This window comes from Strix uralensis, chromosome Z, assembly GCF_047716275.1.
Source record: "Strix uralensis isolate ZFMK-TIS-50842 chromosome Z, bStrUra1, whole genome shotgun sequence".
Lineage (NCBI taxonomy): Eukaryota > Metazoa > Chordata > Aves > Strigiformes > Strigidae > Strix > Strix uralensis.
Window position 1 is genome coordinate 7,966,644 of NC_134012.1, and position 26,726 is coordinate 7,993,369.

The window sequence follows — 26,726 nt, forward strand, 5'->3', positions numbered from 1 at the left end:
TGTTACCGTATTTTCATACACTCAGTTATTTAGACTATTTGTTTACATATGTAAATATATTTCCCAATTCACACTAATATTAAATTTAATTTTGAAATATGTAAAGAATCTGATTATGTCTGAAAATGTAACCTGTATTAGTACCCTTCTTGAAACAAGGAAAAGTATTAGCCTTCATTTAATATAACATTTGTAAAAGGTAGCGAAGTGTTGATATAAACCAGCAACATTTTATTTTGCATTTAAATTACTTGGTTGCTTGAATGCTAACTTTTTATCTCAACAATTTACTGGGAACACATATTTTCCTTGCAGCCTAAAAGTGAACTTACATTTCTCCTCTAGAAATGTAATTTTTCTCCACAAGCCAAACTGCACAGCTTACCTTTCCTAGGATGTCCAGTAGCACTGACTGCTTGTGTGTGATAGAGGCCATGATTATTCTGCACACACACTAAGTGAGAATCTGCTTCAGTATTAAAACTTGCTCCAATGCTAATCACATGTTCATTAGAAGAGTTTATCACCTTCATTACCTGTCAATACAAAATTTGTCATTAAACTGACAAATCTCACTTCGCAGTACTCATTTTAAATACAAGACATTAGAAAAATCCAGCTCTCAAAACAAATGCCAAGAATTATTCACTTAGTTAATGCCAGAGATTTTGAACAACAGTTTGCCATGACTAGCTGGAAGAACATTAAGCATGATGAAAAATACTACTTGAGTTGAAAGGAATGAGTAAGCCTGAGTACCGCTAGACAATGCAGAACATATCAGTTGTAGGGATTTTGTTGGCCTTAAGGCTAAAATATGCATTAAGCCTCATGCAATTTACTATTCAGGGTTGGTGTTGTTTTTTTTTTTTGGGGGGGGGGTTTTTTGTTTTGGTTTTTTTTTTTTTTTTTAAGTTGAAGTAAGCAAATTATAATAAAAACTACACTGGCAAGAAAGATTTTAAGTTTTAAACAAAACACCATCATCAGGAAATGTGTAAGAGATAATCCTCAAAAATATGTGCTAAAAGATTTTGAAGAAACTGCTGATTTTTCAGCATTTAACAGTTATCCTAAAGCTCAACTTTTCACTCATCATTATCCACTTTTCAACACGTCCAAGAAGAAGAAAATTGTGCTCCCCCTCACCCCATCACGTGCTTACATTAGTTTAAAGTTCAGAGAGTCTACTGCACAGCAAATGGCAAAGTAATCTAGAAAGATGCTGTCAAGTGGGGAATTCATTTGCAGAACTGCCTGAAAACTGACTACAGAATAAAAACATTACAACCTTTAAGAACCACACCGCCCCTTTTTTTTTTCCCCTTAAAAAGAGCTCATGTTAAAAGATGTGACTGGTATTATATGAAAAATAAAGACTAAAGCAGTTTGGATTAGAAAGCTAAACAGCGTGGTTTTTTACTCACCTCGTTATACTTCCTTAGGGGTATTTTAATACAGCTTCTACCCATTTCCACATGAACAAACAGGTTGTCTATGGTATGCAAAGTATACTGATAATTTCTAAGGTCCTGTAACAGACAAAGCTTTCATGTTAGCAGACAATTAAACGTACTCTACATACATCTCTAAGACTTCTAAAGAGTAATGACATCAAGGGTGGTGAAAGACTTGGTGATCACTTTTTTCCGACTGATCTATGTGAAGGGTACTTTAGTGAATATATCAACAAATTTATAGCACCAACAAGGTAGCTCTATTTACCAGTGGGTTATGTAGAATGTGGCTACTTTATGCACATTAGGATCTTATAGTGTTTTAGATAACAAAAATGCCTCTCTGATAGAAAAGCAAAGCATGGAAGCCACTATCTACATTTGTTCAGGTATGAAAACCAGAAATATTAGCCCTTTATCTCTGTCCAAAAAACCTCTGCTCTCAAGAATGAGAGTTCTGAGGATATTTTACATAATCTAAATTATGTAAATACAGCAAAGGAAGAGAATAAAACATTTACTCACAACAAGTAGATTCATAATTGTGTGCCCAATCTCTCCAAAGAGTGGCTTCCGATGCCTGAAACTTACTACAGGAGTTGGATATGCTAGGGTTAAGGAAGAAGAAAGAAAAGGTCATGTTTTCCTATCAACAACTATAAAACTTGCTGATCCAAGTTTTATTTTCAATATCCGATCAGCCAAAGGAACCGATTCTCTGTCACAGACTGTCCTTCAGCCCACTGTATGGTTTCGCCACCCACAGTTAAATCCTAGTGCAATGTCACTGCATGGAGTCACTCTCCTAGTGGCAGTAATTTTGTGGCAGAGACTCATTGCTGCTTTCATATGCTTTGTCAGATATATTTCGTGCAATAGGTGATCTGAGTGGAAACATCCTAGGTTCAGTCCCTGGGTCACCAGCTGTGTGATGGGTTGCAAGGCTTCATAGTTGCTTGAATAAGAATACCACACGGGTTAACATCTGCTTCTACGTTAATGTTATAATACAAAGTGAAGTACCACTTAGTATTGATAAGCAAGAATAGAGTGAGTGAGGACGTTCATACAAAGTAATGTGTTTTCAAGTCCCATGGCTGCAATGGGAAGCACATGCAGATGGGAACTAGGGAAGGCAATGAGATGCAGGAGATGACAGTAAGAAGCCATTTGAAAACAAAACAGGTAGCATAGCAAACTCTGGATTGTGAGGTCAAAGATGCAAAATTGGTTAAAAAAACCAGAACCAGACAAGTAGTTTGGTAAGACAAAGAAGAATGGCAAAAACTACCACCCTTGTCAACACACAGACAGAAGCCTGGACAGTAGAAATCTGCTATTGACTCACGAATTCCATAAACAAGCAAGTGATACCTATTTATGGACTTGCAGCTTCTAGAATGGTGGGCTTATTTATCAAAAATGCATTCAGGTCAACGAAGTTGCATATGACACGTTTTTGAAATCCATGCCACTTAAGCAACTGCTGCATGCTGCACCTTATCTAAACACCTGCTCTCTAGATCACAGAATCATAGAACGGTTCGCGTTGGAAGGGACCTTAAAGACCATCTAGTCCCAACCCCCCTGCCATGGGCAGGGACACCTTCCACTAGACCAGGTTGCCCAAAGCCCCGTCCAACCTGGCCTTGAACCCTTCCAGGGAGGGGGCAGCCACAGCTTCTCTGGGCAACCTGTGCCAGTGTCTCCCCACCCTCATAGTAAACAATTTCTTCCTTACATCTAATGTAAATCTACCCTCTTTCAGCTTAAAACTGTTACCCCTCATCCCATCCCTACACCCCCTGATCAAGAGTCCTTCCCCAGCTTTCCTGTAGCCCCTTTAAGTCCTGGGAGGCCACTCTAAGGTCTCCCCGGAGCCTTCTCTTCTCCAGCTGAACACCCCCAACTCTCTCAGCCTGTCCTCACAGGGGAGGTGCTCCAGCTCCCTGAGCATCTTTGTGGCCTCCTCTGGACCTGCTCAAGCAGGTCCGTGTCCTTCTGATGTTGGTGCCCTCAGAGCTGGACACAGGGTGGGGTCTCATGAGAGCAGAGTAGAGGAGAATCCCCTCCCTCGCCCTGCTGGCCACAGTGCTCTGGATGCAGCCCAGGACACGGTTGGCTTTCTGGGCTGTGAGTGCACATTGCTGGGTCACAGTCAGTTTTCCATCCACTAATACCCCCAAGGCCTTCTCAGGGCAGCTCTCAATCCACTCATCGCCCAGCCTGGATTTGTGCTTGGGATTGCCCTGACCCATGTGCAGGCCCTTGCACTTGGCCTTGTTGAACTTTATGAGGTTTGCACGGGGCCCACCTCTCCAGTGTGTCCAGGTCCCTCTGGATGGCATAAGCAGCAGTTAAACAGGAAACAAACCAGCACCTATATTGCTACATGAAGTATCTGTGTTATTCAAGCAAGTACACAACCCACTCTAGAAGGCATTTAGGACAGTATCTACTTCCAGGTCTTGCTCAAGCAAGCTTATCTGTTCTTCAAGGCAACAGGAATCTGCGTAAACACCTTTTGGTGAGCCTGGAGCAGAGTCAATGCAAATCTCTCAGGAGAGCAGAAAATACTCACATCAGCCTGCAACAGACTGTGGAAAGTAATTCACACATGGAGGTTGTGTCACTGCACTGTGTGGTGGTGCATATTTACAGGCTCTCCATCCACCTCACTTTGAAAAAATGTCTCCTGCATTTTTACAGGCCTAGAGATTTCAAATGTTTTAGTAAGTTATCCTTAGAAGTAATGAATACCTTTATCCATTTTATGAAGCAGTAATATTTTGCCAATACAGTAAATTTCAGTAATTTAGTTAAGAAGCCCAATTGGTCAGAGTTGTAAATTGAGCTTGTGAACTTCCCTTCAAACCTTTCTCCTATGACAACAGAAGTCAGAAAAAAGAAAAATAATCAAGGCAGTCTAGCAGCGCAATGTAAATTCCTAAGTGTCTCAATAGGTGGCTTCCCACGTATGAAACTTCAGTCTTACACAAGTGTAATAAAAAATACTGCAAAGATTATTTTAAATATTTTGCTTGTCTAAAAATCTTGTATCTTCCAAAGGGAATTTTACATTTATACAGCTATTTAACTCACCCCCATATTCTGCTCCCAATCTCAACAATAAACGGATTGGAAAAACTTTCGCCCAGGGTATTTCCAGCTTATGGATGAGAATGCCACAAAGAAAGGGATTTTCTGGTAGAATCTGATCATCAAGTTTCTGAAGAGTTGGTGAAACAAACAGGAATCCTCCATGCTCTTTGTTACTGAGAAAGTTTTCAGTAAAAGTAATGTTTTCCATGTTTCTTATTAACCTTCCTGTAGAAAGAGTGACAGAGGCTTTATACATCTGGAGAAGTAATACATTAGTGTCAAGAAAACTACCCTAACCAGTGGTGTCCCACAGATTTGTAAGCCATATGGTGTATTTCACATCTTCCTGAAAGTCTGACAGACGTCGAAACCAACAGACTAAGCACTCTATATCTATTAACTAAATGAACTTGAACATTAAACAAGGTTCTTCCAAACAAATACCAAAAACCCTAAAGTGGCACAATGTTCTGGCACACACCAATCGATGAACTTCAATTAACAGGCCTCAAATATTTATAAACATGGGTATTGTACTTCTCAAATGAAGTTCCAGATGTCCTAAACCATAGACTCAAGGACTTACACACAGAATCTCCAACACAACGTGACTGAAGAACAACAAAAAAACTACAAACAGGATGTTTACAGAAGTACATGAAACCAATTTTTTTCTTCCTGTTGTTTATTTAGAATCCAAGGCTAACACTGCAAGGTTTTTGAACAGAATCATTAGATACCTACAAATACTTCAAGAAAAATTATGTATTAACTTCCAGCTTTAAAGATCAGCAAGAAGATATTATGAAGTAAGAAGTTAGACATTACATACCTTTCGTTGCATCCTTATAGATGTCAATAAATAATCTGAATATTTCATTAGGAAAAATCTCTTCACCTGGCAAACACTGCAATAGAATGATAATTTCTGCCTGACCCAAACCATGTAGTCCATTTGTTGAGAAGTACCAACACTTTTCTGAAGAATCTTTAATTAAAAAGATAGATACCACAATAATGTTGTTTTACAGTCAAAAAAGAAAGCTGGATTTAATGGAAAAGAAAATGTGCACTACTTACAAGTTATTAGCTTGACATTTACAAGCAAGTTTGCATTCAGGATAAAAGTTAATGGATTATGACCTCCTTCCACAAGAAGCAAGGTGACCTGTTGGTGTGATGGATGTTCTTCCACTAGAGGATCTAAATAAATTAACATCCAATTTAGTTCAACATGTCAGCCAACTATCTAACACAAATATTACAGATCATAGCATATGAAAGACTGTCCCATCCTCCTAAGAGAGTGGTAATCATTCTCAAGCTTAGAATAGCTACAGATCAATCAATGAATAGCTTACCCTAAGATTCAAGGAACATAGAAAAATAAAGCAGTAACTTGTAACAAAGATTCAAACTAGGGCTACCATTCATTTGGTAATTACTGACTAATTGCGTATGCTGTCTCCTCATCCATATACTGGTACTCTTAATTACCATCAATAAGCACAGTCCCTACTACAATGCATTTAAGTGATGAAGTATTCTCTTCGTAATATATTGATCTTGTTAGTAATGCATGTTCAACTATCCAACGATCTATTGTGCAGCAAATAAATGAGATTAGAATTGTATTAAAATGCAAGTTATATACACACAAGTTCGTATTTAGAAATCTTGGATCAGGTAATTAAATATTAAAATCTTCTCAAATTTTACCTTTTCCTTTTCCACCCACTGTAAGCAAAAGCGGTGGCAGTTTATCACCATCAGGAACAAGGCTGATCTCTTTACGAACACAGTTTTCAACACCACATAGTGCTCTGTAACTTGAAGGACTAACAGGCATATCACTTTTAGTCTGATCAACTGAACTGGAACTAGTCTTCTCAGCTTCTGCAGAAGGAGAACACTCTTTAGTTTCTAGAGTTACAGATGTATAACTATGTACCACCTCACTCTGGCCTGGAACAGCCTGCTGTGCATCATCTGAAGAAACAGAAGGATGTAATTCTTCCATTGCTGCAGTAGTATCAGTTTCTTCCTTTGGTTTTGGATTTACATCAGTTAATAAGTCATCTTTCTCTGCAGCCTATGAAGACAAAGAAAAAAAGTCTACAGTCTTGTCTCACAACAAGCTAAACTTGCATTACTAGCATTCTAGAAGCAAAAAGAGAAAGAAATCTACCACAAATACTGAGAATGCATTTCCTCTAAACAAGAGGAAAGCCATCAAATCTCTCCTGGATCTTCCTTCTTTTTTTTTCATCTTTAGGGGTTACATTAGGTGAAAATGCATCATTAACTTATTTGTTCAGTAACAACTCATATCAGAGCGCCGCAGATCAGTCGTTTTAGCATACGACAATCAGATGTAACACAATCACAACAAATCAAGTATCCCTCCAGGAATCTGTTTAGTATTACTGTTTCCTCATTCATAGCTACTGAACATTATCATCACTGTAATTTGCCATCACCGGGATCAGCAGTTCAGTACTGCAAGTGTATTTCTATTTCTATGCTATGTACTAATAGCTGAATCTAGCATTTTACAGTCTGATTAATTTCTAGTTTGGAGTCAAACCTATGCTGCTCCCCCAGAAAAATGGGTATGACAAACTATGAGCATAGTCACATTAGGATATGAGCCGTCATTAAAACAAAGAGGTGTGTTAGTCTTTCAAGTATGTCAGGTTTGAATCCTGTCTCAGTAGGGAACTCTGCATTGCAACAAGAAAAAAGCATAACAACTCTATGCTTGCCCTGTAACAGTTCTCCTGGTATGCCACCAGCTTCCACCAAATCCCCTGTTTAGAGAATGCACGTGTCAGAAAAAAGAAAAAAAATACACTACACCAACCCCCAAAGTAACATCCCACATAGACAAAAAGAGGACTCAATTGGTCTCTTACTGACTTCTTCCCCATGAATTTGCTTGCTGGTGTTTCATATCACTTTATACTTTTGACCTTCATAGCATCCTGTGGCAGCACGTTCAGGATTATGTGTTACCTAGTGGTACATCCTTTGCATTAGAGCTGCAGTATAGTGGTTTTTTGAGCTTCTAAAGTTACATACAAGAACTAATCAACGAATTGTTTCCTGTTCACTTTGTCTATGCTGCTTTTAGTTTTAGACACTGCTCATCTTTTGCAAGTGCAAATATCCTATTTTTTCCCCAAAATGGAACACAAGCTATACCTTTTGATGACTGCAGCTTATTAGAGTCCTTCCTTGTCCGAATGAGGTCACATTTACTATTATCCAATCTTCATAAATTAAGGCCGATTTACAGGCTATAGACCTGGTAACTGTTCAGATCCTCCATACACAAATAATAATGATCTGGTCTGGTTGTTAGCTTTACTAAATTTGTTTTAAAAACTCTTGAATGCTGTTAGAATCATAGAATTTATTTTATCACTTGAGACAGCACTTCAGAGCTATGTTTTATTTTGAAAAGCTGAAGAACCTCTCCACAACAAACTTATACCAACCACACTTCTTTGGACTTTTCTTGTCAAGTGTAGCTAGTTCAACACCCATGAACGTGATCTATTATAAAAAAGCCAATCCCCCTCTCAGTTCAGTATTAGTTTACATTAGAAGCAACACATAGATTTTGCTACACCCTATAATGTAGTATTCTAGGGCATTAAGCAACTTCTGGTTAGTCTAATCCAACAGGCAAACTACAGGAAGCCACTGGAAACAAGCCCACATACTTCTACTATAAGCATGTTGTTTAATGACAGGTTTCAGAACTATGGCTGAGGTTACCTTCATAGAAGTAGTTTATCAAAGGCTGCGTAGAAAAAACAAACTTCTTTTGGAAGGTTTTCTGCCCTACGATTTTTAAAGTTCACATACACCCCCCCAAAAGAAGCATGTCTTCCTTTTAAGTATGATCTACCAAATATTTCAATCCAAGGACTTCACAGCCACCCCCCAAAAAATAATCAAATATTGGCTCAGATTCCAAAAGCTGTGAAGCAAAAGTCATATTATGGTATGTAAGGTGGCCTCATCAGTAACAACCAAAGGTGTTTCAAGAGGTAACTCATACACCTACACACACTTCTCAATTCATACCATATGCATCTCCGGTGAGTCAGGGTTTACTGGACTTAAGTCCTGTGATGACCTCTTTGCTCCAGATGAAAGTTTTGCTGTATCTGCCACTTCACCATTCGGCAAAATACCATCTGCAAACCAAACTCTCCTTTGTTCTTTGGGGCACAGCCCTAGGACAGGTTAAGAAAACAACACTGACTTCATATTACTGTACTGTTCTAATAGCTGAAAGGGATAAACATTAAGCCCCTTCTCCCTCCAAATATATAGAGAATCTGTTTACTGGAACCAAGCACAAATAGACAGTTTGACATCAGCCAGTCTCCAGACTGGCAAATACATGCAAAAACAATCTCATACTTGCAGAGGAAGCTGCCATGCTATAGTTAAACCTATCAATTCCTGTATAAGGAAGGGTACTTTCTCAATCATCCCTCTGTAGTAAGGTAAAAATGAAGTGCGTATCACAGCTAAAAGATGAAATACACTCTAAAAAAGTTAGCTTATAACATTGTTTAAAGATTTGTTTTCATTGAAGGTCAGATGTTTAATAAAAGTGGAACAAAGACACTACTTAGCCACTAATCATTCGTATTTACACAGAGAATGGACCCCTACTGCTCCCTAGCAACTCGTCTCTAAACAACTACTTTCTGTTTTTACTGTAAGACTGGCAGACACAATGCAAGCCAGAGATCTCCTAAAGTATATAAAAATGATTAATTTCTACACCAAAGAAATTTACAATATTCCAAAGAGATCCTGAAAGTGTATACTATATATTATATATATATTATACTATATTTTGCATACCTTCAATACTAGGTTGTTTAAGTACTGAGATAGGTAACAGTGCAGAAGGTGAAGGAGAGCGAGCTCTACCAGATATCTGGGCTTCCTCCAAAGGTGGAACAGCAGAAGAACCCTCAGAGGATATACTGGAATTTGGGACAGGACCAGTTGGATTCATCATCCTTTCAAATGCCTGTGCTAAAAAATATAGTTAGTTTTTAAGATCTCACAAATGACTAAATTTCATTTGCAGTGCAGTATTATGGATGGTTTTTGTTTTTTTTTTTTTACAAAAGCAGTGCACCATTTGTGAGCTACTTATGAAAAATGAACACTCAAGCTGTTGTACAGAAGAAAATTTTAGATTTCTTAACTTTTTACCTGGATATTTGCCTAATCTGTTCCTAAGACAGAAACAGACCTCCTTGTACATCTTGCTACCGTTACAGTGACTACATTGAACCATATGATCCCTCTACCTTGGTGCAAATACATGTATCACATTTATCAAATCAAATTCCATTCAGGTGGCATATTAAAAATCTGGTATGTTTTCACTTCAACTTGTTACTTAAGTATTAATAATTAGGACCTCTTTTTTCTCCTGATGTTTCCATAAGCATCCATGCTTAGCTTTCACTTAAGAAAAGGTTATCTTATTATTCAATTACTGTAGTACTGTTAAGCAACTTGTAAAAATATCAGAACAGAAAGCTACATAGAATGGGCAAGTAACATGTGAGAGCAAGCAGGAGTATGGCCTTTAAACATACAGAAGGCCAACTGTGGAGGGAGGATCACTTTTGCTAGACTCCTGCTATGGATGACCCAACAGCATAACTTTATATTTAGTCCTACAGAGTTCAAGCCTACTTTTATTTTTTATATAAAAAATAACCAGTTTGCTACTCAAAAGTTTAAAATAAGAACTGAAATCCAGCTATTCTCTTCCTCCCTCCATCTCAGAAATAGGAAAACATACACCAATTACAGTAGTGAAGCTCCCCAGAAAGAGCAAAGATTAAAGAGATGCTGGGTGTCCCTACTTTTTTTAATGATTACTGCAATTACTAAAATAAACTTTTTACCTTTATTAATGTCATCATAACAGCTATTACAGACTCTTGCTTCCTTCTCCATGTATTGTAGTTTGGATTTTCGTTTGCAGCAGCCACCACAAAAAACCTGAACCAGAAAAAGATTGAGTTAAATATTATAGACAAAATCCCAGTATTTCCTGAATTAAATTTGTATTATTATTTACTCCTTTTACTAAAATAGATTGCATTATATAAAGCATGCATACACATATTTGGAAGAAGGGAAGGAGAAAAGGAGCTTTGGCAAATGTATGTTACAATACATTTGTTTGTGGAGAAGTGGAAGTACTAGACTAAAAAGGCTTTTATTAAAAAGGGTTTAACTGCATTCAGCTCTGGGTCCCCAGCAGAGGAAAGACATGGACCTATTGGAGCGGGTCCAGAGGAGGGGTACGAAAATGGTCAGAGGGCTGGAGCACCCCTCCTATGAAGAAACACTGAGACTTGAGGTTGTTCAGCCTGGAGAAGAGAAGGCTCCAGGTAGACCTTTTTGCAGCTTTTCAATATATAAAGCACACTTTTAAGACACACAGAGAGAGACTTTCTACCAGGGCCTGTAGTGACAGGACAAGGAGCAACAGTTTTAAACTGAAAGATTGTAGATTTCAATTGCACAGAAGGAAGAAACTTTTTACAGTGAGGGTGGTGAGACACAGGAACAGGTTGCCCAAAGAATCTGTGGATACCCCATCACTGGAAGTGTTCAAGGTCAGGTTGACAGGGCTCTGAGCAACCTGACCTAATGGGAGATGTCCCTGCCCGCAGCAGGAAGGTTGGAACAGGTGGTTTTTAAAGTTCTCTTCCAACCCAAACCATTCTATGATGCTAATGATTAAGAATTTCAAAAGCTCCACAATTTGAGCCAAACTATGAAGTCTGCTAAATCTGCTTCTGATTAGGGGTTCTTCCTATTCCGTTCCCCAGAACTGCATCACAACCTATCCACACCATAAGCTTCTGAAATCTGACAGGTATTTCTGTTGGACCAAGCCTTAGATGCCTACAAACCAACCTTCCACACAGGGCTAGGAGTGTCCACATTACACAGCCAGGCACTCAGCTCTTGGCAATACTCTCTCAGATTCAGCTATGAAATAGAGCAGCACCTAAAATTTCCTGATGTGAGCAGATCTAATCACATAAGGCCAGGTGCCCACAAAATAGCTAAAATTGGATTTTTTTACAATTTTTTTTTAAGATCATAGCTGGAAGCAGCTGGTATACAATTGCACAGCAATCAGAACTCTTCCAAGAAATACACTTGTTTGATTCTAAACCCTCTGCAGCTTAATATTCAAGCCTGTATCTTATCTCTCATGACAAAACCTTCACGGAAAAAAAAACAATAACCACAATGCATACACAAAGAGAAGCAACAAGTGATATTAGAATTATTATCTGGAGTGATGAAAATAATTTCAGGTCGCACCACCTATTCTCAAATTCATTCCTAGTTCTGTTAATCCCATACCTATTTTACATTAAAGGACAGTGACAGGAACAAGGACTGAACCCCAGAATTGGGTCACATTTCCTTTACTGCTTTAGTATTATCTCTGAAGATAACTGTTGCAATCTCCCATTAGGATTCAGGTAATGGTTAAAATGATCTAGTCTCACACCAGCTAAGAGTCATTCCTTATCCACTGATCTTGCAGCACTGTGCACTGCACCAAGTCTCTCCATAACAACTGTTACCAGTTTGTCATGAAATTCCAAGTTGCCTCTTCTAACTCAGACAACTATCTAAGCTGGAGCTCACTCCTTCCCAAGCTATTTACTAATGCTGGCTCAGGAACTATGTTGGGTAAGCAGGCTCCCCAACTCTGTCAGAAAGAATAAGCATAGTTGCTGTTATGTTACTAGTTCCCTTCAGCGAAGTATTTTAAAAGCTTGCTGAAGACTGCTTTGAAAGAACAGAATATGCTCTTCTACTTCAACAGGATATGTATCCTGTCTATTTTTAAGCACATATAGGGAAAAAAGTACATCCCTAGCCTGGACTACACCTGCACAATCCCGTTCAAAGAATTATGTCTCCAGTAAAACTGTTTTCTGAAAGAGTTCCCACAAATATCTGGTGCTTTTCGCACTTTTCCCTTATGTTCTTTCAATAGTGACTTGCAAATTTTCAGAGTCCCACCACTTTTGGCTATATACAGACTCTGGAGTCAGTATTGGCCTGTCATGTTTTAAACCCAGCCAACAGCTCACTCATCCTCCCCTGCCCCAGGAGGTGGGGGAGAGAATTGGAGGAGTAAAGGTAAGGAGACTCGTAGGTTCAGATAAAAACAATTTAATAATTGTAATAAAATGAAATTAAAATAATAATGATACTAGAATATACAAATGAGTAATGGACAATGCAATTCCTCACCACCAACCTACCGATGCCCAGCCCATTCCTGGCTAGTGATCCTGGAGGAGAGATGATTCTCAAACTGCAATCCTGGAAGAGAGCCCCTCAACTTCTCAGCCAACCCTCACATATATACTGAGCATGACGTTATATGATATGGACTATTCCACTGGCTGATTTGGGTCTGGTGCTCTGGCTGTGCTCCCACCCATCTTCTTGTGCACCTGCGCACAGGCAGGACACGGGAAGTTGAAAAGTCCTTGAGCTCTTAGCAACAACTAAAAACATCAGTGTCTTATCAACATTGTTCTTATAGCAAATCCCACATTGAATCTGAAACACAGCACTAATTCTAGCTACTAAGAAAAAAAATTATCTCTATCCCAGTTGACACCAGGATATGGCCTTTAGAAGAGGTTTCTTTTGAAACCTTGGTCTGACAGCAACCTTCTACCACTGACCTGGGTTAAGTAAGCAAAAAGAACACAAAGTCTTCTGTTATTCCTAATTATCTCCAGGAAAACAAAGTGGATTAAGAGGAAAATAAAACCCCAAACAGTAGCGACAGAGAAAAAAAAAATTAAGCTATTAGAAGTGATCTCCTTTAAGTAGGAAAAGTCACCGTAAAAACAGTAATACTTGATTGGTGCAATACAAGCTCAAAAAAAGAAACTATTCCAATTGCCTCTGCATTAGTGTCACAGGTAATTTACCTCAACTGAAAGTGCACATGCTCAGTAAAGATGTTAAGAATGTAACTGGTGAAGATTGATTGCTAATCAGTTACAATCCACCTTAGGGCTTCAAATGCTAAGCAGTAGAATCCTTTGCAATTGGCATTCTCTTCACAGAATCACAGAATCATCTAGGTTGGAAAGGACCTTGAAGACCATCTAGTCCAACCGTTAACCTAGCACTGACAGTTCCAAACTACACCATATCCCGAAGTGCTGTGTCAACCTGCCTCCTGAACACCTCCAGGGATGGGGACGCCACCACCTCCCTGGGCAGCCCATTCCAACGCCCAACAACCCCTTCTGGAAAGAAATGCTTCCTAATATCTAGTCTAAACCTTCCCTGGCGCAGCTTGAGGCCATTACCTCTTGTCTTATCGCTCATTACTTGGTTAAAGAGGCTCATCCCCAGCTCTCTGCAACCTCCTTTCAGGTAGTTGTAGAGGGCGATGAGGTCTCCCCTCAGCCTCCTCTTCTCCAGACTAAACAACCCCAGTTCCCTCAGCCACTCCTCATACAACATGTGCTCCAGACCCTTCACCAGCTTTGTTGCCCTTCTCTGGACACGGTCTTCTTACAGTTGGTACCACTGGGACCCACAACAGAGGAGGCAGCTTAATCTTAATGCACAGGAGACAAGAGGTGAACACAAGCTAAGGGACAGGTAATGTAACAGGGGAAAGGAGATGAAAATGAGGCTGCTGAGCAAATAAATTGATTCTGGTTGAGCTAGACAGAGGAAGGGTACTGCAACAACAGACAAACACCTAAATAAAGAAACTGCAAAGTTGTTTGGCCTTACAAGTGCTGCAGATGGGAGAGAAAGCAGGGACCACTAACTTCACACTTCCTTCCAGCACAAAAGCCAGAATTCACAAGTGTTGCCACTTTCATTAATAAAAAGCTGTAGGACTACATGAAAACTATACAATTGTCTTTCAGTATAGTCCACAGAGGACAACTGTGAATTCCTACCAGTTTATCCTTATGTCCACATGGTTGAAAACACAACCCACAACAAGTTCACAAGGAAAGTTTCATTTGTTTTTAAGACAAAGTTTTACAAGGCAGAAAGTTAAGCTATTGCACATTCAGAAAAGTTATAACACTTAACTGCAGCGCACTCCAGTATCTGTAAGTTTAGATAACCTATACTGCCTTCACTTGTTCTTCTAATGAAGATGCATTGTGTTGTGATACTCCCTCTAATTACACCCTTCTGCCAAAAAACCCTCTGTTAACACACAAGATTAGCCACACTAACAGCTGATGGCTGTAAACAGAACTGTGTAGTGAAGGGTGATTTATCCTCACTTCTAGACAAGGTGCAAGAAATTTCACAGTGAATGTAAACAGGAACTTGAAGTCAGTCAGGCTTACAACTAAAATGAAACCCACTCAGAAGAACTGTGTACAACACTTCAACAGAATATTCTGCCAAATGATTAAGTTCAATGACTTCTAGGTTGTCACAGTGAGTTCTTCACTTTCTTGGCACCAAATTTAGACCCACATTCTAGTTCATGCTTAGTGCAGTTGAAGTAAAAGAGTGCTATGCTTTGAATACACAGTGCCAGGGTGCTCACCCTGGGAGATTACCAACCCTCTCCAGATGCCTCTCTACACTGGGGATGCAAAAAGTTAGTAAGTGGTCTTCACTGTAGGTTCATTAGTATTGTCAGTATTTCCATTTACACACTAGTAGAAGTGTAAGCCACAGCACCTCACAAGGGAATTCTGGATTAAGAATAAACTTTTGACTATTTACTCACTGCAGAAGACCACACGCTGAAAAAAATTCTACAGATTACTTGCTCAGTTGGTGAGTACCATTTGCCCCACAAAAGTAGCATAGTTTTCCCCTGAGATGACTCCCCTGAAAAATTATACATCTAAACACACAGAAGGACAGATTTAGGCTATAAATCCTTTGCATTGGTACTGCTCTTACAGCTCCTGAAAGAATGCAATCCTTACAGATTCATGGACAGTGTTTTACAGCTAGTATAACCACTTACCTGAACTCCAACAATCATCATCACCTCAATTTTTTTAAGTTTAAATACTTAAGCTTAACTTAAAAGCTGAGTAAAGAGCTGATTCACTATGACTACTATGAAGTAATCCACTGTCTCATCTTTCTAGTTCTATGCAAAATACAGTAGTCTAGACAGTATTGGAAAATAAAGTACGAACATTCTCCGTACTTCCCTTTAATTATTTTCACAAAAAAGACCATACATTTCTTAATTAGTATCAGTCTTTTCCAACAGTCTGTTTCTATGAAGGAAAAATAAAATTAATTTTTTAAAAAATAAAATACTTTGAGACTAGAAAAATTCTTTCAATATTCTTTCCCTTTTGTATTTTGGTTATCCTTGAATCAGAATGCATTTGCTTTTAATAACACAGGACTCCTCTCCAATAACTTACCTTTCCGCATGCACGACAATGGTGTCGTCTTTTTGTAAATGTGAACTTGACTTGGCAGTTCATGCAGTTCGGTGCCTCTGAATCAGGAACCCACAACGGTTGTTTCCACGACAGAGTTGCAGGTATTTTAAGTGATTCTATGTTTTCAGATGTCTGGTTTCTTCCAGCTTCAGAGCTGCTTTCCCCAGAGTGCACAGGGTCAAAAGTTTTACCAACACTTATGCTGGTGCCTGAGGGGGGAGCTTCTGGGGTAACTGAACTGGCCTTCTGGATTTCTTTCTCAAGTCCATCTGTTCTATTCAGTTGTCTCTGACAAACAGCTCCTTGGGAAGGGCCAAGCAACTGCTTTGGTCTTGCGCCTTCAGTACAAACATTAGAAACTAGTGCTTCACTACCACTCCCAGTCATGTCCTCAATACGAGACATACTCTCTTCTGTTGAAGATTCCGATTCATTGGCAGTAAGAGATGCTTTAAGATTACTATTAATGCTCATTATCTCCACCAGTTTTGCTTGCATATGTTCTTCAGTAACCCCTGTGAAATCTAGGTTGTTCACATTTGTTAAATTCCCTTCATCTGTATCAGCTTCCATTAAGTTACTATCATTGTCTGAAGACTTCAAGACATTGGACTGAAGACTTTGTCCATATAAGAAATCATCAAGTTCAGCATCACTTATTAGAGTATCACTTTTAAAAACATTCTCCTCAACAGTAAAGTCAGCCATAACTGGGCTCATACTTTCATTGTAATAAGAATCTATACCAACACCATATGGCTCAGCTTCATATTCTAGAAAAGCAGAAGCAAAAGATTTGACTTGCTGAGAATCACTGTCATCAGTTACATTCTCAGTATCACACTTCTCTCCATCTGTGCTTTTTTCCACAATACTTTCGCTGATTTTAGCTATATATCCTTCCTGTGCATGCAAGCCAGTGTTTTCCCAGGATTCCTTATCGGAGAGATCAGTTTTAGACTTTTCAGCATGAACAGTTAAAATATCACTAATAACCTCTGCCATTTCATTTTGAGGTAGAGGATTAACTTTCTCTTCCGTTACAACTAATGAACCACATATAGATACAGGAAGTGAAAGACATGACAGTGAAGTCTGGACATCCTCAACAGAAATACACGAAGTTGAAACACTGTTTAGTATTTCATTGCTATTAAGTTCTTCACTAACTACATTCTCTTCTGTGACTTTCTTTTCCAATTCCACTTTAGCTCCTGTTTGACATGAGGAGTCTGGGTAAACACCATTTCCAGATAATGCTGCATGGCTTTTGTGCAACTGAGGCTTCTGTGGCAGATCTGAAGGCATGGATTCAACATCATACTCATCTTCTGAGTCTACCTTTTCTGTGGCATTTCTTCCATACATCTCTTCGCTTACTGCAGAGCATGCACTTTCATCTTGTGGTACACAAGGCAATTTTTCGTATGCTTTCTCATCTTTGGGACTGTTTGCATTCAAATTCTGTGATGTTACAGGGACATGTGCAGTATTAAGGCAAGCAGTTTGTTCAAGCTGACCAAATACTTCACTGCACTTTACAGATTCTGTCCTGTGTTGATCATCACATGAATGTGAGATCTTTGCTGTAGCATAACTGTCTGATTTTAAAGCTAAGTAATTAATCTCCTCTGTTTTAACATGTCCTGAATCTTGGGGCATCAATTTCCCATCACTCTGCTCTGTACCTGAAACATCACTACAACCAGCTGATGACATACAAGTAGGAACAGGTACGCAAGATATGCCATAGTCAGTCAAACCTTCACTGTACTGGAAGTCATCTGGCTGCAATTTTTGGGTATCTTCATGAGCAGCCACTGAATGGATTAAGTTACCTGTGTCATTAACAAGATCACACACAGGTATACTACACCTTCCTGGGTTTGAAGTCTGAATTTCATTTAAGGAACCACTATCCACAGTGGACAAAAGATCAGGTCCAGCAACGCTCTTCTCATTTGGTGGTGAATAACTTGGAAGCGCTTCACTTGTTCCAATGTGGCTAGCTAGAGAGATCTCTTCTGATGAAGTACAACTGTTAGCACCCTCTTGCAGTTTTGGTGTTGGGTATACATGTTGTAAGCAGTCCAGAACTGAAGAAAGTGAATGGTGTTTGGGGTCATATGGATTTTGAGGTGTTCTGTAGCAGTCACATTCATCTGTTTTAAGCAGAAAGAGATCAAAAGCAAAGTTTGTAAAACTCCTCACTTTCCACAGTGCGCTCCATCTAAATTCCATCTATTCATCAACACAAGCTTTTATTTAGCACATTACTTTCAAATCCCACAGTAGCAGTCATTTGACCAATATTATTATGTTGCAGAACAAGGCAGTGCAGAAACTAACCTGTATTCTGTTCAAATTCATCAAGTAGCTTGTCCAAGTCACAGACTGCAGCTTTAAAGTAACTGTCCATTCTAGTTAGTTCTTGTGAAGCTTTAGCCTCCTTAAACCTAAAAAGAAAAATACAGTGTTTCATTCACAGCATTTTGCTATTTACAAATTCAAAATATTATTATTAGAAGACAACTTCTGTGAAGTATTTTTTTCTTTTTAATAACACTTTCTTCTCTCTCCATGTAAACAAAATTTAAGCTCAAACAGGACTGCAGACTGCCAACCTCTACATGCTCTGAATACACTCTGCAGTATACTCAGTATACTATGTACAGTATGCTCAAAAATTCACCTTAAATCAGCAAATTGAAGTTGCCTTATTGAAGCCAAATGCATCTGAAAGCACATACTATGGCACATATTATAGATATATTTATTAAAACCAGAAGGGATACTAACATCTTCTAGTCTGACCCCCTATACATTCTACACCATGGAGCTCACAGACAAAAAACCAAAATGGGCTGTCATCACCCTTGCAACACAAGTGAACTGTTTAAATAAATAATGCCTACATAATTCCAGACATTTCGTGCTTTAAACTGCAGTAGGAAGCACAAAAAGTGTCCTTCTGTTGGAGAAAGTACCAGCAAGAAAAAAAGCCTCCTTTAGGAGTTCAAACTCCACAACCAGTTCAACACTGAGCATGTGAATGACACTTAGAAGAAACAGATTCTCTTAGTTCCCAAGCTATCCAACCAGTTAACCTCAATTTAATTTCAGCTATGACCAAATGTTTCAGATAAGACTAAATATGGGCTAAAACCTAAAATATATCAGGACTGTAAAGCAGATAACCAGCTGAAGCACTGAAGTACAACACAGTCATCTTAACACAGATCTGCAATGTGTTTAAGCAGGTTGAGGTCAGTACTCCTCCCTCACGATGACTAATGAGTTGCCTTTAAATTCTCCTCTTAGACCTTCCTCGAAGGCCAGGAGAAAAAGCAGCATGGTAATTCAGCTCAACATCTGCTGTGGTTTAACCACAGCCAGAAGCTAAGCACCATGCAGCCACTCGCTCACTCCCCACTCACAGTGGAATGGGAAGGAGAGATGAAAAAAAAAAAAGTAAAATTCACAGGTTGTGACAAGAACAGTTTAATAACTAAAATAAAATAATAACAATAGTAGTAAAATACAATAATCGCAGCAATGAAAGGAAGATAACAAAAAGAAGAGAAATAAAATCCAAGAAAAGACAAGCAATGCACAGTGCAACTGCTCACTACCTGCTGATCAATGCCTGAGCAACGACACACTCCCCCTCAGCCAACTCCCCCCAGTTTCTATACTGGGCATGACATCCTATGGTATGGAATATCCCTTTTGCTAGTTTGGGCCAGCTGTCCTGGCCACGCTCCCTGCCAGTTTTCTTGTGTACCCCCTCACTGGCAGAGCACGGGAAACTGAGAAACCCTTAACCTAGGAGAAGCACTATTTAGCAACAACTAAAACATCTGTCTTATCAACACTATTCTCACACTAAATCCAAAGCACAGCACTGTACCAGCTACTAGGAAGAAAATTAACTTTATCCCAGCCAAAACCAGGACAATCTCTGTTCTACTCAGAACACAAAAACCATTAACTCATTAACTTTCTCTAAGACCCAAACAATTTTTTTTTAAAATCTTTTTGGAGACTTACCGACTCAGAGAGCTATTTATTAATCACATTCCCTACTGCAAAACATCCCATTTGATTTGTTTAATGACGATTTCCAGCCACTCAATGTTATGCCTTCTTGGTTACTCTGAGTGCTTTCTAATTCCACATCTTTTTCATGTCTGAACACCCATGTTGTGCAATTACCTGTAACATATAACCAAGACATTATTTACACTTCCCTTAAGTAAACTGAAGGGACTTAGATCCCTTTAGTCTAATGTCTAGAAACTACACCTGTGGAGGCCCGTCTAGTTTTTCTTCCACTGTTACCAGTTCATTTAGTCTCTGCACTGTCTGACTTAACACTCTACCCAATTTAATGTGCTTTGACCATCTAGTACTGTCTCTTCTCAAAGCTTAGCCCAAAGAAATACTTAAATCCTCTCTTATCACTTACACCACACTTGCAGCTACAGATCTGGATTCTATGCCTTATTTACTCCACTGAGGTGTAAGGTTTCCTCTCACTGAATTGTTCAGATCAGATGCATTCACTTACTACCACATTAATATGCATGTGACAAGAAAACTTTAAGCTAATATATATAGTTTAAATAGAGACTTGCAAAGCACAAAAAGGGTGAAACAAATAGTATGCATCATAACTTAATGCAGCATGTTGTGCCCATATAAAAAATAAACAATCTGAATATACCACTGTATTGATATCCATGGCCATGAACTGGTCACTCCAATGGTCTTCAGCATGCTGCGCTAAGTCAAGTCTCACACAGCTACCTCATGAGCTAACAGCAGCAAGTACATACTTAACACCATTTCTCTTACACTCATTTGAATACAGTTCTTTCTTGTAACGATCAACTCACTTCCCAATCTCCTGGCAAGTGGGAGATTACAACTTGAAATGGAAGTTACTTCAGTTAAGAGCCTTACAAGGTCAACAGCTTGTGACGATTCACTAAGAGACATTAAAAGTACAGATCCCACCCTTAAAGCATATTTATGGGCAGCAACAAAACTGTCAAAAATTAGTCTATCAGATGATATAAACTAGAAATATTGACGGATTATGAGAAAACTGGGGATCAAGAAATACTTAATGCTGATTTTTACTCTCTGTAGGAATAGATTATACAACCTTACCACTCAGAAACAACTTCCAAGTTACAACTAACATGCAGACTAATGGCTGTGACCAAAAGGAGCTGTGGTCACAGGCCCCTCACCACTCTCCAGCCACACATTCCTCAACACTTTGTTTGTACTGGCACCTGAAGTGCTAAGGCTTGGACAACCAGCCCAAGCCAGAGTTGACCTATAGATGAATCCTGTATATTTTATAACTGATAACCATTGTGCTAATAGGTATTATACTAAATTATAACAAACCACCTATTCTGGTGTAAGAAGTGGAAGTATTGAAGCCTGAACAACAGGCTCCGACCTAAAGATGCTAACTTGGTATGTAGTCATTAGTGAAATATGTATGCTCGTTAATGGAAGATGTAGCTTAAACATCATAAAACATGTCTATTCTGAATACATCTTTATCTTTCTTTGTGTGTGGGCAAGATAACAGGGCCATGGAGACAGTTGTCTGGCCTTGTGACCTCATGTGAGACCTTGCTCATAAATCAATTAGCTAAACAGAGGAACTCCCTTAGCTTCTCCCTTGAGCCCTGGCCAGGCTCTGAGGGAATCTAATGTGAGAGTAAAACCAGATGTTTCGCTTAAAACAAAGGTGCCAGCTATTCTGGCTTACTGATTTTTAGTATATAAGGCTGGACCCACTCACAGCGACTTTGGAAGCCTCACCTATGGGTGGACGCACCGCGCAGGATTTCCCACTTGCTGGGACAGGCTCTCCAAATCCTCGCTGTAACCGGGGCTGCCCAGCGACTGCGGGTCTGGATGATGGTAACGTATGCAAGTGGTGATGGATCTTTCTTAATCACTGTTCTCTCTCTCATGAAATAATGATTTGATGCATTACCCTGTATTTTCCTGTTTGTTTACTTTAAGTGCACTATTCTGTCTTTTCTTACTGTATGTTTTCTGTATTACTCCGTTACGTTGTTTAGTTATCCCCAGTAAAATACACCTATTCTTTTCACTCTGGTGTCTGAGTTTAACTGGTATCCTTCATCAGCAAAACAGCACCCACTCTCAATCTCATCCCACAGGAAGTCAGGCCAAAGAGCTACAAAGAGAGTGAGTCATGTACTTTAAAGGGAAAACAAAGTCATTTTTTTTGCTTGTTTCTCCACCAAAACAGGTCTCCAAAGTGAAACAAACACTAACCTAGCAGTAGGTCCTGGCACAGAATTGTAAATACGGCTGCTTCACTCTTAATTATCTACCAAAAACACTGTTTGCAGTTACAGTCCTCCATGTTAAGCTCCCAATTTACCACAATCAGAATTGTATTTTTTAAATCACCATAAATGTTTTTTTAAAAAACTTAATAATCAAGGAAGTAAATGTCTATCACCAATAAATTAGTCTTAAAGATGTCCTCTGAAATCAATTTTGTTCAGGTATCCCAATGACACCAGAAGCTGTTATAAAAAATTCTTTCATATTTAGTTTTAGAGATTTACTTTAACAGATTACTGTGCTGAATTGAGCTAATCAGGTCTGTCATTTCCTTAAGACATCTGTCAACTGTACAAGTAAACTACAAGGCCTGACATCTAGAGAAGTGCTGGGGTGCTCACTTTATTTTTCAGCCAGAAATACACCAAAGATGACGTATTAATGGACAGACACGGGTCACAGTGAACATATTACACTGTTACAGGTCAAAGTGTCATAACTCCATTCTTCCTATGTACATCTCATTTCCTTAAACAGCAGCTAATCCCACTTGAAAAACAGAACACGCTGATGACAAGGGCTTCCAAGTACATGCACTGGCAAAGATCCATTTCTTTTTCCTCTGTTAACAGTCAGCTCTTCATTTTGTTGACTGAGTGTTCTTCAGCTTCAAACCAGAATAATACTTTTTGCTGATGTATTATAAAAAAAGCACACCAAGAGTTTACCTAGAGAAGTGGCAAGTACATTTGGTACATTTCTAAACAAGCTCACCTTAAGTCTGTTACTTTTCAAGTTGTTTTTTTTTTTTTTAACTGGGCCCTGATTTCAAGACCAGCATTCTTTATTATCTTACCCAAGTTTATTTAGCAGAAAACTAACAATCAATTGCTATGTCAGGCAGCAGTCACCACGGTGAAGCCAGGAAGCCTGTACCTGGAACAGCGGAGGTAAACAGCACTGAAGTGAGCTCTTCTGTGTCAATCTCAGGAAGGATTCTGAACAGTTAATATTCAGGTCACATTGACACCTGGTCAAACGCTCTTCCCCACATTCTGAGGCCTCCAAGAGGCAAGCTTAAATGGAATGAAAGAGAATAGCACAGGTTTGCTTACGTTCCTGTCTAATCAGACAAGGCTTGGGCTCCAGCTAACTCCTGATACTGCACTTTAAATTGCATAAAGACAGTATCTTAAGAAACAGAGGCAGTAATTCTACTACATAAAAACTTCATCCAAGGGAAGCAAATCAGAAGTGATCTGGATGACTGTGCAACGACTGCAACTATGTCAGTGCATTTAAAAACACTTTATAAGCCACTTCTTTTATACACTTTATAAATCACTTCTAAAAACAGGCACATATTCCAGAGTTCAAAGCCAGCATTCCACTAAGGGACTTCTCAACACATTCTTATTTAAAGGAGAAGATAACACAAGTCTACTAGAATAGAGAATGGCCAAGTTACAGGATAGATTGTCAATTTTTGTTTCAAATACAGTCTCTCTCAATGGAGGTAGTCATAGTTTTCAGTGGTGATAACTTGTAAAATAAAATGGATAAGTTAATTATTACCAGCTAGCCAGTTTAATGCCTGATGACAAGCTGCCTTTTGATGTTTAAGAATCCCTGAAAAACAGTGTTAATATATGCAGGCATTACCAGATCCCCATCTAGTCACAGCTGATTATCACACCCTGCAAAATCCAGGCCTGCTTTTATATAGAGCATGTTAAAACAACAAAAGATCAGGTTCAGAGATAAAGAAACACACACACACTTATGCATACAGGTCTTCACTCCAGAAAGCCAACCACAGTAGCATCTTAATTTTAGGTTATGAGCAAAGTATCTTTGGTGGAGTTGAAATAATGTAATACTACAGTGAGCATTGTGTTTAATTGTTACATTTAGTCTGAGCAGAAAGCTATATTGAAGCTTTTATCATCACAACAGGATTTAAGTAGTTTTTTCCAGTTTACCATCCAGCAGCTACCGTAACTAGAACAAAAGTTCTGATAGAAACACAATCATTAAGAACAAAGTTCACGGTGTCACAGAAGTGCTGCATCAAGCACAGTATGCCTCTTCTTCCACCGTAAAGGTCTTAAATTACTGGCTTTCTGCTTCTCTCCCCCCTCCAGTACCCCTACACCATATATCTACCCATAGGTTTGAGGCCCTACAGACAAAAAAATTAAAGGGTACAACTGCACATGGAGTTCACCAGCAATCAACAGGGAAGTTCACGAAAACTGGGCAAATACTTTGTGAAAAACTTAAATGTTGTCAAATAAAAACTAAAATTATTTTTGCTCAGCAAGACAACATATTATCTAACCCCAAAACTGCAGTGGCTGCTGCTACTGCAAATTTACGAGGTGAATCAAGGGTTGAAGATACAAGTTACAGAAGTTTTCAGACACATAAAGAAAAGTTTACATGGCACACTGCAAAAAAATAAACTGCCTTGCTTAAAGAGCTACATACATCCTGTTAGTTCAACACAATTTCTTCAGAAGAACAGGACTATCAACAGCGTTATGGTATTATCACCAACAACAGCCAGGCAACTCTACCCCAACATCATCTTCCATACATCCGCAGTAATTTGTTACTACTCATCTGAACAGAAAATAGTATCATTCCCATCACACAGAAAAAATTGTCTGACAACAATTACTGATTTTCATCAGTGCTTCAACACATCAGTGGTATCAGCAGCAGCCAGGCCCACAGCTGAAGAATTCACTTGCTCAGCTGAACAAACACATCTCTCACACACTGCCCACTGTACCATCATCATTAGTTGTATCAGCATTTATTACTCAGCATTAGAAAATGAGTAATGAGAATATGATTATTACATCAGGTCTGAAAAACCATTCCTCAGTGGAAACCAGTGTTCCCTCAATACTCTCATCTTCTCTGATTTGCATTATTAATAACCAGGTATTCATATTAGATAACCTCATGCTAACAGCATCCAGTACTGGCAGTCCACTGGGTCCTTTTCTGTGCTCTAGTCATTTCTTCAGAATGCACTAATAATCAGTTCTCTGTCATTATAGCTTATATTTAAATACAGACTGAGAACGTTTCCCAGTTTATCCTGAAGCATGTTTTCAAACATTTAACGCCTAAGTGTATGGTGTAAGCATGTCCATTATTCTCTGTACCTTGCTATCAATGAATAGAACAGAAGCAAAAACATCATTAATATCTCTAAACTTTCTGGGGCAATTAATCTACCTAAGCAGTCTAACATGCAGTACACAGCATGAACTGCTGTGAAAGTTCTACGCAGTTACCTCCTACAGTGTGCCAACAGCAAACTGTAGGCTAAAATACGTCAAGGGTTTTTGTTTCATTACCATCTTCCATTTCCAAAGAGTGCATTCGCTGATGAGAGTGTAAAATCCTTACTGCACTAAGTTTCTCTGACTAATGACTGTCTTATCAGTCCTGAAGCACACAAGACCTTCTCCAGGCCTGGAATAAGCTTCAGAGCAGAATGCCTGCTTAGGATGCTTTCCTCCATCGAGACAGGCATCTGTGCCAGGGCAGGAGAGACAAAGGCAGTTAGCGCCGACACAACGGAGCTGACCGCGGCAAGGGCAGCGCTAAGGCGAGGCCGGGACGCTGGGGTCGGGAGGCACACCGGCGGGTCGGAGCCGCGCCGAGCGCCCCGGGCCCACAGCAGCTCTCGTCTCCCCGCCGACCCCGCCGCGCAGCCCCGGCCGGAAACCTCGGGAAGCGCCGGCACACGCCCCGCCGCTCGGCGGGCAGCTCCGGGCTCCCCGCCAGGGAGGGCGGCCCGGGAGGCCGCGGCTGCCGGCGGGAGGAGGCGGTCCGGCGGCAGGACACCCGCGACCGCCGTCGGGCCCCGCGTCCCGCCTCCGCACCTCCCTCGGCGCCCCGGCCCCACCGCGGCTCCCGCCGGGCCCGTACCCACCTCCTCACCCCCCGGCTGCGGGCCGCCGGGCGAGGGGGGACGCGCTGCTGCTGCGGGGCGGGCAGCCACACCCCTCCCGCCGCCGGCGGTTCGCCTCAGAGGCCGCCCCTCCCCCGCCAGCGGCTCCGGGACGGCGACGGCCGCCCCCCTTGTTTGCGCGCCCGGCCGCCGCTCGGCGCACGCGCAGCCCCGCCCATCCCGGACCCGCGCCTGCGCTGGAACCGCGCTCCGGGCCCCCTCCGCCGGCCGCCGCGCCCTTCCCACCCCCCCGCTCGCGGCTCCTGCCCGCCGCCACCGCCTCTTTTCTGGACCCTGTCACCCCGCGCCGTGACGTGACTCTGACTCCGT

At 40.1% G+C, this 26,726-nt stretch overlaps 1 protein-coding gene across 2 annotated transcripts in view; it reads right to left on the minus strand.

The window, feature by feature from the left end:
• Positions 1–26,540, minus strand: part of ZFYVE16 (zinc finger FYVE-type containing 16) — a 32,285-nt gene extending 5,745 nt beyond the window's left edge. The window contains exons 1-13 of one of the 2 annotated variants that reach the window (XM_074856577.1): positions 26,379–26,540; positions 18,425–18,531; positions 16,055–18,237; positions 10,517–10,613; positions 9,450–9,626; positions 8,655–8,806; positions 6,279–6,651; positions 5,640–5,762; positions 5,392–5,547; positions 4,560–4,784; positions 1,983–2,065; positions 1,428–1,532; positions 386–536 (exon numbers count right to left, since the gene is read on the minus strand). In XM_074856577.1, coding sequence (XP_074712678.1) covers positions 386–536; positions 1,428–1,532; positions 1,983–2,065; positions 4,560–4,784; positions 5,392–5,547; positions 5,640–5,762; positions 6,279–6,651; positions 8,655–8,806; positions 9,450–9,626; positions 10,517–10,613; positions 16,055–18,237; positions 18,425–18,494 — 3,895 coding nt within the window. In that variant the 5' untranslated portion in view covers positions 18,495–18,531; positions 26,379–26,540. Of the gene's footprint in view, positions 1–385; positions 537–1,427; positions 1,533–1,982; positions 2,066–4,559; positions 4,785–5,391; positions 5,548–5,639; positions 5,763–6,278; positions 6,652–8,654; positions 8,807–9,449; positions 9,627–10,516; positions 10,614–16,054; positions 18,238–18,424; positions 18,532–25,797; positions 26,270–26,378 lie in introns of those variants that run through there. The other variant, XM_074856578.1, reaches the window with a different exon arrangement.
• Positions 26,541–26,726: the final 186 nt, after the last annotated feature.